The 15,596-nt window shown below is 39.3% G+C and overlaps 1 protein-coding gene across 6 annotated transcripts in view; it reads right to left on the bottom strand.

Annotated features, from left to right (window-relative positions):
- WAPL (WAPL cohesin release factor) overlaps positions 1–15,596 on the bottom strand; it is a 160,231-nt gene that overhangs the window by 41,117 nt on the left and 103,518 nt on the right. For all 6 annotated transcript variants that reach the window (XM_063339144.1, XM_063339145.1, XM_063339146.1 and 3 more), the window contains 2 exons: positions 9,516–10,565; positions 958–1,076 (listed from right to left, as the gene is read on the bottom strand). In XM_063339144.1, coding sequence (XP_063195214.1) covers positions 958–1,076; positions 9,516–10,565 — 1,169 coding nt within the window. The remainder of the gene's footprint in view (positions 1–957; positions 1,077–9,515; positions 10,566–15,596) is intronic.

The following is a 15,596-nucleotide window of genomic DNA, read 5'->3' as shown; positions in this document are numbered from 1 at the left end:
TCCATTATAACATGCAACAGCTGGGTTTTGTAAAACTTATGGAACTCAATGAGCGAGGCGAAATACAAGTGCATTTTCCTCTCCAGTTCCCTCTTTCTCTTATTACACCAGTTCTGGATTGCAACAACGGTGAGACAGCTACTCTCTTCACCCGACAACGGGAACACGTTATGCAAAAAGCATATGAAAAGACCTTAAGCATTAGAAATGGTTATCCTGGACAATCAAGTCACAAAAACTTCATTTAATGGCGATTACATGGATCCCACTATTGCAAACTTTCACCTCATAGCTGAATACAATTTTTGCTGTATGCATGTTTTTAAAAGCCTCAAAATACTGAGTAACCTATAACAAGAGGTAAGATAAACCACACCTAGCATCAACAAAATAAGTAAGCTCCATTCACAGTATGAAAGGGCAAATTCATACTGAATACTACATAGTTCCGGTATACAGGGGCGGGATCAGGGGTCACTCTTCTTAACTAAAAGAAAATCTCACTTTTCTACGTGGTATAAAGGCACTTGGGCTTATAAAAATGATACCAATGCCAAATTCGAAGCTTTCAGAAAGGTTCAACCCTATAATATGCTAGCTATTTCTTGGGAGAGTGAAGAAAGAAGAAAGATAAAAGAAAAAAAAAAAACAACCAACCCACACAGCATTTAATGGTGTTTTGCTTTAACAATCATCTAGAAGGGAATGCATCTACGTTGCACATCACCATTGTGCAACCCCAGACCTACATCTGGAAGTGAAATTCCCAGTAATCACGACAAAAATTTTGCACTTGAAGGTTTTACTTTTTCAGATATAACCTTAAAAGCCAACAAATTATCTCAAGTGCAGAGATAAACTGGGACAAAAGCCCTGTTACATTTCGAGAAAAAAACATCAATACTGAAGAGTTAATTAAAGTAAGAACTTTGTCTTGGTCTCAGTATTATTACTCACCCGCTTTGGCCCACTAAAAATCTTCCTGGTGTTTTCCTTTGATTTATCACCTTGCTTATTTGTGGACTTCTTATTGCCTTCAGGCACACCAGATGCATCCTCTGAAAACTCCAGAAGATCTGTAAAAGGTAAATATAGACATGAAACAACCGTACTGAGAGCTGTTGAACTGCTAGAGCATTTCTTGCATCTGACGTTTCCACATGTATAGCTTCTGAAATCGTATAATAAACCATCTTCATCAGAAAAACCCACCTTTAAAGCCAAACAGAGACCTGGACAGAGCTCAGGTTCACTGACTGGACTGCCATAATACATAGAAGATACATTACAAAGTACATAGTCACAGTTATTATAGCACCTCTTGCCCGTTGTGTAAGCTTCAAGTTGTTATTTCCCATCTTACACCCCTGTGAATCCCACGTCACCTTCTATTCGTGCTTACTTACGGCTTACTGCTACAACTCTGAGCAGCAGATGAATTAAACATTAGATGGGGTTCTTCAGAAGTGTGAGATTGAAAGATCTAGAGGAAGAATATTTCCCACTACAGTTACAGGACCAAAGAATTGATCCTACTTCACTTTTCATGAAGGCAGCCTGTTTGTATTTGCTTATTCTGTTATGAATAGTATTAAAAAAATATGGTGATCATCTCAGAAAGGAGTCAGCTGGAAGGAACAGCTCAAATGGCCTTTCAATGTACCTTATCAATAGTTCCAGTACTCAGTTTTGGATTGTAAATCTGTAATTCACTGATCTAATTAAATTCTTGTCCTATTTTTTTTCTTTAAACTTGTGTTGTATTTGAAGCACTATCCCTTGGAGACCAGCTTATGTTCTTTTACTTGGTACAAACCAGAAGTTACCATAAATTTCGAGACGGAAATAAAGACAGGCACAGATAAGCACTGTTTCATCTGATAAACAGTTTAAAAAACCAATCTATTCCAGAGAAGCTGCTGCTATTTGAAAACTGCGCTGCGAAAGTGCAAGCAGGTTGCATTGGTTACTCTAATCCCAAGAGCACTCACATCCAGTAAACAGGACCAGCCAAGCGCCTAGGTAAGGAGGAAATCAAAAGCAAATCAGGCAAGCAAATTTCTAACAGCACTTGCAAGGACACAAAACAAGTCTGGGGGATATAAGTATAAAATTTTCTTAAATTGTAGTAAATTCCGATGGGCTTGGCAGCACAAGGGCAGGCAGGATGCCCACCGTGAAGCACCTACTGGAACCAGTCTCTCGCATCCCAGCCCACTGGTGTTCAGTTTAGTTGTACAATGTCAGCACAGAAGCTTAAGAACACAATGTCAACAATCCCTCTGAAAATACGGGACTTTAAAAGACGTTTTGATAAAATCAGTCTAACAGAGGAAAAATATTACAGACCAATTCTCATTAATCCAAATAAAGCAAAACTACTTCCAAATATATATATATATGTCAACTCAGTTCTTCGTGAGAACTTACCAATTAAAGGATTAAAATCAAATTATTTTGATACACATCCTCACAAATCCTGAAATACTTTTGGAGAAGCCAGGCCCTGAATGCAATTCCCCAAAGAAAGTCAAACCAACAGAACTGGACCTCCTATCGCAGATTAAAAGCTAAGTAGTAACTCACTTGAATACAGTAATTACAAACGTGGAAGTCACCTAGAAATGCAAGGTGTGTTTTCACCGACCAAATCAGCACAATTTGTGCCTTGCACTAAGACTTGTAGCTGATATAGAGGTTAATAATAATTAATAGCGCTCTATATCAACTAAGTCACAATTTTAAAACCATGTAAATTTGAGTTCTACACCTATGCGATCCTCAACTATCCCATTCAAATTAGGTAATTTTAAATTCAAAGAAACTTCTTGGTAAAGACGTTTCAATTCCCACTTACAATAGGATAATTTTGCATTTTTTGATGTTGCTAGCATATCACACACTGTCCTGGTAAGTTTCCTTAAGATTTGGAATGCTTTTATTTGAGCAATGCTCTTTAAGGCCTTCTAGGTATCCTACGAGCGCTCTGCACGCTTACCTTACCAGATTCTCAAATCTAAACTAAATAGGGTGCATGGGAGATGTCTTTTGTTAACATTAACTGAGCCCCGCAAAGACACAAGTAGTTTGGTAAGCAGTGACACTAATGAAGCTTGTTTTCCACTGGCGCTCTCTCTTATGGATGTTTTTCCCCCGCTCACAGAAAAGATGAGCATATTGACCTTTTCCTCAATATGGGAGTACGGAAGGCCTTTTCTCTTCTATCCTACCATTTTCAAGGCATTTATAATCTTTACAGTAATTTGCCTGTCTCGGCTAAAATTGGAAAGATGTTCAAAGACCAACTAGAAGGCAACACCGCGGTAAATTTCCTAGGGAAAAACAACCCAGTTTTGTTTTAATGCCCGAGGGTAATTCTGTAGAAGATTTTGAAGTCCAAACAGGACTCTGCCTTTGAGGACTTTGATGTACTCTTAAGTGGCTAAAAATATTTACCCAATTAAGGTGATTCAGTTTTTGATGAGATGTAACGGAAGAAAAAAAAAAAATAGGGCAAGTTTCCTCACCAGAAATGAACTGAGTGCTAGATGCTGATATACAAAAGGTAGTTTATTATGCAAAAAGATTATAGGGATCTCACCTTGGTCACTGAAAGGAAAATGAATGCATGACACAAAGGTTAAGTTGTATATTACAACTGATTTACAAAGCAAAAGGCTAAGCTGCAATACTTACAGTACAATATCAGGATAACTGCTACTATAATTTAAATCAAGAATACCATAGCTCATCATTACTATACTGCTTATGAGATATATAGCGAAGGAGGCGGTGAACCAAATAAAAATAAGCATGTTAGAGAGGACAGATCTTCATACCTTCCTTTAGCAGCAGGTTTCAGGGCAACTACTCTATCCTGGTTATGTCAATCTACATAGAAGTATGGAAATGTTTAATTTTAGTCAACAGTTTTTCTTTTTTTCTTTTTTCTTTTTTTTTATGCCTGTCATTTTCTGTAATAATTCTACTGTCATTGGCCAAAATGAAATGTAGTAAAACAAGCATTAACATAGTCCTAGGTGTTCCCAGGTGGGAAGTGAAGCATTCTGAGACTACAAGTTCAGAAGTTAAATACATTAAAATCTTAGTGACCACCCAAACCACTGACAACCATGGCAGGATCTTCAGAAAAAAGAAACAAACTGATAGCACAGTTATTTCCAGAAGTATAACACCGTCCCTGAGATACAGGTTTGCTCTTCAAAACCGAAGCTTAAAGTTATTTTTAGTTAAGCATTACTCTTCTTTAGTGCATCCCTATGAATAAGAAATCAGGCAAAGGAGGCAGGATGTCTGCATGGATGAGCAAGGAGCTTCTGGAAAAACTCAAATGGAAGAAAGAAGTTTACAGAATGTGGAAGAAGGGAATGGCCACTTGTGAGGAATATAGGAACGCTGTCATAGTATGCAGGGATGCAACAAGGAAGGCTAAGGCCCACTTGGAATTAAATCTGGCAAGGGATGTCAAGGACAACAAGAAGGGCTTCTTCACGTACATCAGTAGAAAAAGGAAGACTAGGGAAAATGTGGACCCGCTGCTGAATGAGGTGGGTCCCCTGGTGACAGAGGACACAGAGAAGGTGGAGCTACTAAATGCTGTCTTTGCTTCAGTCTTTACTGCTGAGACAAGCCCCTGGAGGTAAGAGAAAAAGTCTGGAGAAAGGAAGACTTTCCCTTGGTTGAGGCAGATTGGGTTAGAGATTGTGTAGGCAAACTCAACACTCACCAATCCATGGGCCCTGATGGGATGCACCCAAAAGTGCTGAGGGAGCTGGCAGGTGTTACCATTAAGCCGCTCTCCATCATCTTTGAAAGGTCCTGGAGAACAGGAGAGATGCCTGAGGACTGGAGGAAAGTCAACGTCGCTCCAGTTTTCAAAAAGGGCAAGAAGGAGGACCTGGGAAACTACAGACCAGTCATCCTCACCTCCATCCCTGCAATGGTGATGGAACAGCTCATCCTGGATGTCATCTCCAAGCATATGGAGGAAAAGGTTATCAGGAGTGGTCAGCATGGATTCATCAAGGGGAAATCACGCTTGACTGATCTGATAGCCTTCTGTGGTGGCATGACTGGCTGGGTTGATGACAGGGGAGCAGTGGAGATTGTCTACCTCAACATCAGCAAGGCTTTTGACATTATCTCCCATAACATCCTCGTAGGTAAGCTTAGGAAGCGTGGGTTAGATGAGCGGACAGTGAGGTGGATTGAGAACTGTCTGAATGGCAGAGCTTAGAGGGTGGTGATCAGCAGTGCAGAGTCCAGCGGGAGGCCTGTAACTAACCCAGGGGTCAGTACTGGCTCCAGTCTTGTTCAACATAATCATCAATGACCTGGATTAGGGGACAGAGTATACCCTGAGCAAGGTTGATGATGATACAAAACTGGGAGAAGTGGCTGACACACCAGAAGGCTGTGCTGCCATTCAGCCAGACGTGGACAGGCTGGAGAGTTGGGTGGAGAGAACCTAATGATGTTCAACAAGGGCAAGTGTAGGGTCCTGCAGCTGGGGAGGAATAACCGCACACACCAGTACAGGCTAGGGGTTGACCTGCTGGAAAGCAGCTCTGTGGAGAAGGACCTGGGAGTCCTGGTGGACAACAAGTTGACCATGAGCCAGCAATGTGCCCTTGTGGCCAAGAAGGCCAGTGGCATCCTGGGGTGCATCAAGAAGAGTGTGGCCAGCAGGTCAAGGAGGCCGCATCTGGAATACTGTGTCCAGTTCTGGGCTCCCCGCTTCAAGAAGGACAAGGAACTACTGGAGAGGGTGCAGCGGAGAGCTACAAAGATGATCAAGGGACAGGAGCATCTCTCTCATGAGGAAAGGTGAGAGACCTGGGTCTGTTTAGCCTGGAGAAGAGAAGACTGAGAGGGGATCTCATCAATGCTTATAAATATCTAAAGGGCGGGCGTCGAGAGGATGGAGCCAGACTCTTTTCAGTGGTGCCCAGCGACAGGACAAGGGGCAACAAGCACAAGCTGGAACACAGGAAATTCCACCTAAACATGAGGAAACACTTCTTTACTTTGAGGGTGACAGAGCACTGGAACAGGCTGCCCGGAGAGGTGGTGGAGTCTCCTTCTCTGCAGATATTCAAAACTTGCCTAGACACAATCCTGTCCAGCCTGCTCCAGGTGAACCTGCTCTGGCAGAGGGGTTGGATGAGGTGATCTCTAAGGGTCCCTTCCAACCCCTACCACTCCGTGATTCTTTGTCATTAGTTCAGATTTCTCTTGGATACAATTCCCTATTGATTAATATAATCAAGTAATTAAGTCATTTTCCTCCGGTATTAAAAGCTTCTCTTTACTAAAGCCATCCTGTATTCTGGCTAGTGAAACGATACAGGTACTGTTTCAGATCTAGTAAAGTCTCATCAGTACTTTTAGCCCTTGACATTCTGGCAGACTACAGCTGGGAGGCTCGCGAGTGAAAGGGGCTTTTATTTCATTGGGCTGCTATACTGGCTGATATGAGAGAATTTTAGATTGCAATGACAAAAGACCCGGCAACTTTAACTAGAACTCAAAGCTTCACCAAAAATCTCAGGCTCATAAAGTTATGAAGTACTTTCATTAAAAAGAAAAGTCTGTGAACAGCTTCTAGGAATGTAAAAGCCGGAGCATCTCATGTTGTTTTTTTTTGTTTGGTTGGTTGGTTTTGTTTTTTTTTTGTTTGTTTTGATTTGTTTCGCTGTTTGGGTTTTTTTGGTGGTGTTTTTTCTTTTTAACCATTTCAGCAGGCAAGACTATCATACCAGCGAACAACAGAAAAGACGCTTTAGTGAAAGACAGTCTAACTAGAATTGAATCTGCCCTGTATTTTTTTCCTACACCAACAATATTGCCCATCTAGTCCTTAGTGTTTCCTTACATTTTATTTGCAGAAGCATTTAAATATGTATCACTTTCCCTCAACTGTGAGCTACCAGACTGAAAGGAGTAGTCCATTTCCAGTTCAGTCAGTTAGAAAATCTTTGCATGATATTTTATACTAAGATTCTAAAATATGTTTCACAAAAATGGGCCTAAATTACAGTAAGTAACCAAACCAGTATTATGGCAAAAATTTTGTAAAACTGTAATAGAAAGCATCAAATCTCTTGAAAAACTGACTATGCCACATAACATTCTTTATGCACAGAATGTCAAAATCAGTCTTAGGAATTTCCAGGGCTGGAAGTCAAAGAGGCTATCCGGTATCTCACCTGTCAACCTGGAACAGGAACATTGGATTTTTATCTGTGGATTTATTCATTAGTACAAAATAGTACAGCACACACAGAACTCAGGTAGCATTAGCACCTCTCAGTACTGTTTGTAACTTCAGGAAAAAGTTTTATTGTACAAGATGTTCTGAAAACTTTTTCTGAGGCTTGGATTCAAAACTGGCATTTTCCATGGATGCAGAAGTCACTTTTTTCAGCATGTAAAGATGATATCTCACAGCAATGTCACGTATTTTACCGCAACTTCGGGCTTAGATCCAGAAGTCCTTAATAAATTCTCAGGCTCATCATCTCTATATTCAAGGGCCTTAATATGGTTGTTCTGAGTGACTGTGATGCTCAAAAGTTTCAAAGGTCTGAGAGAAGTCAGCATGAAACACATCAAGGAGTCTTACAAATTTTAGGGCAATGTCAGACTCCCTATTTTTATATCTGTACTACAGGACTGAACCGGGGAAAATGCTGCAACTTAGGGAAATAACTTCACATCACCCTTTCAATTTTCAGAAGGAAAAATGCAAGTCAAATCTCACCTGGCTACAGCAGCACAAAATAGGAACCAAGTGAGCAAAGGAGATTAAAAATAAGGGGGAAGCTTCTCTCAGCAGAGGCACTGAGAGATAACTCTTACCTGAGAAGTGGAGAAGTGTATTAAGAAACAAACAAAACACAAATTTACATCTACCTGTGCCATGAGAATCTCTTAGGAAAATATTCCAGAGAAGTAATCTGTGATGCCTTGGAGTATAATAGCCTCCTTGGTAAATGAAGTGCTGAATGCAAACTGCAGATATTTTGAGACCCCAGAGGACAGCAGCTGAAAGGATTATTTGATGGGTCAGCATCTCAGCTGCAGTAACTGTATAAGCCATTTTTTTTCCCTGCAATAAATGGCTGAACAAAGACTCATCTGAGAAAGGGACTCAGATGGAGTATTTCATGAGTGGCCCTTTACGTTAAACCCATTTTCCAAAGAGGCTTGAATGCAAGTGTCTCATCATAATTAAATTTTATAAAAACAAATCAAGGTTTTTTTTGTTTGAAAACACAATCTTCTCATATAACTTCAGTATTAATTTGGCCCTTTTAGAATTTACAAAGGAACTTAGCAGCTACATTTACCTTTGATTAAAAGGCTTACAGACAATTCTGGTTTTAGAGACCGCTATGATTAGAACAGAGAAATGAATATTATTTTCTTATGAAAAATATTATTTCTGGATTACATTAGTAAAAGCTATTTGTAGGAAAAAGCAGCTTTTCCAACATTTGCAAGGCTAGACTTGAGTCCTCCTCTCTCCCCATCACAATGAAATCTATCTTGCCCAAGTCTTAAAAACGTAGCAACTTCATGAATGGATAAAAACTTCTCGTGTTTCATGCTCTGAAACTAAGGACCATCTAAGTTCCCTAGAACAGCGTCAGTGTTTTGAAATAGTTATTCCAACATGCATGATTCCTTGGCATTAGACCTTTTCAAAAAGAAACCTTTCACCAGAGTTATTCCTTCTCTTCTTCACCAACACACCCCAACCTTGATCAAAGTCATTATATGGGCCCCAGCCGACCACCAAGCAAGTCTAATTTTTCAAAGGCACTCAAACACCAGAACTTGCTCAGCAAATTCCGTGTGAACAGTTTTACTTGTATATGTGTGCGTGTACACATACACATACGCCCCACCTATGCAGAAGATGGAGATATCTGAAAATTGGAAGCAAAAAAAAAAATACTTCAATATGCAGAGGCACACCCAAAGCCAGTCATCTGCCACCCATGGCATTCCATGGGTCCCCACCGCCTCTCCTTGAGCTGTGCATCCTCAGGTAAGATGGAATTTGAGAAAGTTCCAAACTGTTCCAATGCATTCAAACGCACAAAAGGGAAAAAGATACTTCATATCTCTAAGAAACACTTAAATTTCTGCAATCAGGTCTGTAATTCTGGGTTGATGTGGAGCTTCTGTGGGAAGATGTGTGCCTTCCAGGCAGAGGTAGTGTATGCTCAACACAGCAAAAAAGTAAGAATCTTCTGTTCAAAAAGAAAACTCTACCTCTGGCAAAAGATCAAGGGGTATAAAGCATACTTCAAGACAGCTACGAAACACCAGACAGGACCACAGCAGAAATAAGCAAATTTAACTTTTACATTTCCAAATCAGTAGTACTGTTCAACAAACTCCTAGCTATGCTGCAAAAAGAACAAAATATAAAAGGTGAACTAAATTTAAATGTTAAGTATGCATTCCAGAAGAGTTCTGCTTACCTGCATTAGTACTGAGCTGACTATCCTGGGAACAGTTTTCATTGCTGTCAGAGGTCGACTGTAGCGAAGAAGATGGTGCAGTTCTACTTCGTTTTTTGTTAGCTTTCCTTTCTGCTACCTGCCATTCTTCATCTTCATCCTCGCTTTCACTCAAGTCATCAAACCCAAAGTACTTGATTTTGTAATTGGAACTCCCAGAACTTCTAGAGGCGCCTTCATCTCCCCCTCCCTCATCTTGATCATCAAACCCAAAAAACTCTAATTTGACATCCTTTTTGGATTTGGTATTGCTTGGTCGAAACCTGGTTGTAGTTTTTGTAGTAGCAATGTCTGCTTTTTTTCTTAAGCGTCCAGCTTCTCCCAGGTCAGTAGGGGCTGCTGTGGTAAATTCATCGATTCGTTCCATCGTATCCTGTATAGTAACATTACAAACTGACAAGCAAGATGGATGTAGAACAGTGTAGTCTCTAGTCCGTCCAACCGTCCCTCTAAAACTGGTCCCACTACTTAAAGAAACTTTTCTTGCTGGGTTCAGACCGTCATTATTTGACTCATTGTTTGCTTTGGATAAAGACTGACTAGTGCCATCCATTAGCTTGTCAAAATTTGTTGCCCCCTGCGGTTTTGCTTTGTTGGATCGACAATATGTCCTACAGTTGCTTGGCCTAGGAATAGTTTGCACAAGTTCTTCACTAATGGCTTCCTTTGGATTTTCAGCATCTTCTTTATCACACTCCTCATCCTTGCTCTTCACCTCAGAGAGATGTTCATTGTCAAAATCTAATATATACTCTCCAGTTCTGGTGTCTTCAGTTTCATCCTCCCATTCATACAAGTGAGTTCTTAATGGCCCCTTCGTCTGAGATGTTTCTGATGGAGAGCCTGCTGTTTTTCCAATGTGGGAGTCCCAAGAATCAGGCAAGACCTTGGCTTCAATGTTGTATCCCGAAGTGTCTGTAGTTTCAGCATTGGTTTTGTTACTGTCTTCAGCATTCTCATAGATGAAATGACTGTTCTTCTCATTATCTTCATTCAAATTCTGAATTTTATCTACAAGAAAAGATAAGTTTGTTACTGAAAAACATTATGAAAAAAATCACTCTTGCAGGCAACTTTGAAAAGTCATAACATAACAGTAATTATTCAGTGTTCAATGACAAAAAACATTAAAGAGGTCCTTATCCTCCTGGTTTATACTGTTTAAGCCTTCCAGTTTAAAATTTTTGCTATAGTAAAACCTTCTTACCATTTCTAGCAAAAATACACAATAACTTGAAATAAACATCACTTTGAAACCAAGTGCATCATGGAAAAACAATAGTAAACCCTAAATACAACCACTTATTTGTCTATACAACCTACACAAAAAAGAATAAAGTCCACAATGAAATTTCCAGTGAAGTCAATCACCATTCAATGATGCACACACAAGCGATTTACAGTGAATAATCAGAGATAAAGAGCGATTCTAAAGCATTTTCTAATTATATTTCCTTCCGGTACATAGGTTATAAGAGTGTTGTATTTTATTCTTATGTGAACATACCCCCCGAACCCTTTTTTACATCAAGCTATTGCAACTACACCAGTGTTTCAAGTGAAAGTTTTGTGATCTAGATTTTACTGTCTGATTTACTTAAGATGCCCTACTTTTAAGTACTTTTTGCTTTGGCATAGAACTTGAACAGGTAATATCATTGGAAATGCCACATACATATAAATCAATGAATCAGCTAAGTTTGCACATATTCATTTTTAATACTACCAGATGCATTATAACAACGTGCTGTAGTCAGGAAAGGGGATGCATGAGCAGGTTACAGCTGCTCCTGCAGACATTACTGGTCTAAGGACTAGACAGTAGTAAGGCATCATCACAGTAGAAATGAAAATCAGCATGAACCACAGAATCTATCGATGAAGTTAAGTAAATTTGCTGAAAATAATCCTGTAATTCACCGCCTAACCCAGTAACTGTGGAGCTACTAAAACCAGTGAAAGAAGTCTACCAACATTATTTGTACTAAAAATGCTACAGTCCCTGTTACAAACTGCACCATAAGTTTTGATCAATGCACCCTGAGCAGAAGGGCACACAACTTCAGCAACTGTTATTTTATTTTGCTGCTTCAAATTAAAATGGTTGGACTTCCAGAAAGAAATACAGAAAAGGCAATTCTCATCACAATTTTAAATTAAATCACTTCTGAAATGCAGGTTTTTACAACGAACTTCTACAGCTCTGAAGACCAGCTGCTGCCAGAAGTTAGTCTTGCACTCCTCCCATAGCCACACTCACATCTTATGCTGTCAAAGAGAACAAACCCCACTGTAAGAAATCGGTTCTTGTAAGAATTGTTTGCAGCTGACCAACATCCATGTAATAGTAATACCAGGAAAGAAAGTACCAAGCCTTCCACCTCTTGTCCCCTCCACTGGTAGGGAAACCATTCACTTTGGCTTCCCTGAATACCAACAACAGTTCAGTGGATTTAGTACCAGAGTTTTCATTTAGACTGCGTACTCTGTTGTTGCACCTCACACGCATACACAGAGATACCCAGAAATATAAGTGTGTTATTTCCTGGAAACAAGACGAGCAGAAATTTCTTTGAAATTTCTGAGACAGTACAACCAAGCACAGCAACCAAGGTGTCTACTGTTACTATCAACACTTGCTGTACTGGCTGCCTGGGCCAGGAGAAGGAAGATAAGAAGTCTGACTAGAATGCAGAAGACGCTGACGCACAGAAGAATAGCACATGATGAGATAAACTGGAGGAACAGAAGCAACCGGGACAGAGACAAGTAGAAAAATAAGATCCTAGAAGAGAACGACATGCTTACAAGACACAGGCACAGAATGCTTCAGTAATAAGAGAGGGTCGGTCAACTGCCAGAACGCAACCCCCTAAGCTTCAAATTTGTTCATTAGCAAATGCTTCATAAACTCATCAGTAAAACAAAGGCTATAACATCCTTTAGCACTAGTCCTGACTGCATTAAACTTCATCAGCTACGATTTACCCAAGTGGCACAGACGTTTCATAGCACTGACCAAAAGGTTTCAACCTTCCGGATGAGGAAAGCGAGCGCTGGAACTGTTCCAGGGACTTTTGTTCATCTGTTTTCAAATTAAACCAGCATCATCTAAATGCCATCCTTGCACATATGGTTTATAAAAGAACTTTAAGGTGCAAGCAGAAGATTCCAGTAAAAGAAATTACTACCAAGTCAAGTTTTGCAGGAAGTTGGTTTAATCCTAGCTGAAATGCCTCAGGCAGACAGGACAAGTAATATTTCACGAACTGCATCTAAGTTTTCTGGGAGTACAACTGAGATCTGTCAGAGAAGTTTACATACTCAGCCAGAAATAAAAAAGCTCTTCACAGAAAACATGAAATGCAAAAGTGAATTCAGTCTGTACTCCCAAGCAGAAAAGACGATCAACACATCAAGCCTGGAAAACAGACCAAAGATATATAAAAATATATACAGCTCATACACATCAGTGGCATTGACAGGAAATTAATGGAAAAAATTACCAAGGAAGCTGTCTCCAAAGAAACGTTAATGAAGTATTCTGAAAAAAGCTGGGGTTTTTTGTTTGTTTGGGTTTTTTTGTGTCTGGTTGGGGTTTTGTTTTTTTTTGTTATTGGTTTGGTTGGTTGGTTGCTGGGGTTTTTTTTTTTGTTTGTTTTGGTTTTTTTAACACTTTGCTAGGAGGCCATCAGAAAAATAACAACTACCCTATAACATATACTTTTACATTATGTTCTCTTAAAACTCCAGACTTTTAATACATGAAAAACAAAGATATTCAGGGAGTCCATATTTAAGTCTTTCACTTAAGATCACTTCATCCGTAACATACTTCCTGAACTCTTCTGTTCATTCATCAGTTCGGAAGCAGTGTTTAGCAGTTGAAACCACTTTACTTTTTCAGTCCCTTGCCAGGAAGTTATTCTGTCAGTAACCCAGAGCTAAAGCCACCATCTACTAGGTCTTTGTAGGAAAAGGTGATCCTTTTAACACTTATATCAACTACAGTGCTGTTTATATTTTTAAAAGTTTCTCTAACATGCCTTAGATACCAAGCAATAGTAAATCCAAACAGATAACTAATTTCCCTCTTAATGAAAACATTAATTTTGATGATGTAATACATACACTGAAAAACTATTCTACAAATTGTTCTAGAATATTTTAGAACGCACTAAAATTAGCCTAATAACTCTGAGCAAGCAACACAGCCCCATCTAGTTGTCTGTGACCTATTAAGGGAACAAAACTTTCTATTCTCTTATTGCAGCAACCTCATTTGGACAAACTGAAGCATCAGTTGAGAGATGCATCATGACAAGAACAATCCTCCTTCCCATCTATTTTCTCCATTTCATTTTTTTCTGTACTCACTGCACTGAGATTGTTACATTTTTTCTTCCCAGAGTGGCTCCTATTGTCATCTCCAATTTCACACTTAGCCAGCCTGCCTGCTCTTCTCCTTGTCCTCCTTCCCAACAGTCCCAAGTACAAAACTGAGGAAACTGAGCTAGCTATTAAGGCCTCAATGCCAGTCTCCACCACCAAAAATGCACAGGTACTTCAAGGCACTAATACACCTGCATATTAATAAAATTTGATCAGACTGGGTTAAGGCAGTAGCACCACACATCTAGTCCTTCCAGCCTTGAATTCCTTGTTTCTCTTCATCTGTAAATGTGAGTAAAAATCACTTTCTGCAGTCATCTCAGCTGACTAATAAATAACAAATCCATCCTATCCCAGTCAAACAGCTTTATTGATGCCTGGTTTACTACACTTCCAAGGAATGATCTCAAAAGCTAAGTGTTAATTATTAACAGCTCTTTCTGTACCTACAGTAGGACTTCTGTTGCCTTTAACTAAGCTATATGCATCATTTTAAGTATGTGCATAACCAAGTTAAAATTTTGAGCTGTCTCTTAAGAGACTCCACAAGTATCAACAAAATGCTACATCTAATTTTTCACTCTCAGCTAGTAATTTTATACAGCATACAAAGTTACTTTTAAACAGCAAAAAAAGTGGCAGTTAACCTCCCCCCTCATTTTACGCTTATCAGACACCAAAATTTTAAAATCACCCAGAACTTCAGAAGTTTTTAATTACTGCAGCAGGGAGGTTTTTCCATCTCCAATAAAAAGCAAGGGTGATGGAAAATGTGACCAGTAAACCATTTACTGTACACCAAATAGAAAGTTTGGCTTTAAAACCGGATCATCATAATGCTTTAGTGGAAAACTAAGCAGTGAGAGAGGAATACTTCCTCAAAGGACACTCTGTAAAGTCACTGTATTCATCTCATCAGTAGGTCAACAGCTGTCAGACTGAAGCTCCTATACCAAAAATTACTGCAAATCGCTTGCTAATTGCCCAAAGGTGTACACTACCAGCAATTCTGATAACCTTGATTTTAAAAATTACTACATTTATCTGTAGTAACTACTACAGCAAAAGCTAGCATGACTTTAGGAAACATAACATATAATTTTATTTACAGATACAGAAAGCACAGAGAAAATATGAGAAAATTAAATAATTTTGAATTATTAGACATTCTGTAGTTCAAAAGAGGCATGCAATTTCTCCTCCCAATTTTAACTGCAATTAGGCTCTTTTGGGGGCTCAAATACCAGAATAAATCTGCCAAGTAATTTCAGATCAGCAATAGCATATAACTATATAATCCACCAGAGAGTCTTCACCCCCCCGGTAGTAGCATGTATATTCCTAAGCACCATAACAGTCCTTGGTAGTAATCATGATTTGTTTTCTGTTTAAATCTCTAGAATTTATTTACCAGAGTATGAGAGACCAATCTAAATGACTGGCAGGTCTAAATTAAATGTTAACTGATAAACACCCACACATTTATACATAACTACATAACTCTTGCTTTATTTTATGCTCTAGTTTATGTCACTAGCAAGATAGGGATGTCTTAATTATTGCTGATGATTTAAAAAAAAAAAAAAGTGAAACTTCAACTCTTTCCCACCAAACACACTGAGATGTTTCCATACAGAGATGCACACAACC

Source organism: Chroicocephalus ridibundus, chromosome 6 (genome assembly GCF_963924245.1).
Source record: "Chroicocephalus ridibundus chromosome 6, bChrRid1.1, whole genome shotgun sequence".
In the NCBI taxonomy this organism is placed as follows: Eukaryota; Metazoa; Chordata; class Aves; order Charadriiformes; family Laridae; genus Chroicocephalus; species Chroicocephalus ridibundus.
The sequence above is the reverse complement of the archived record's forward strand: the minus strand, read 5'-3'. Positions and strand labels throughout refer to the sequence as shown.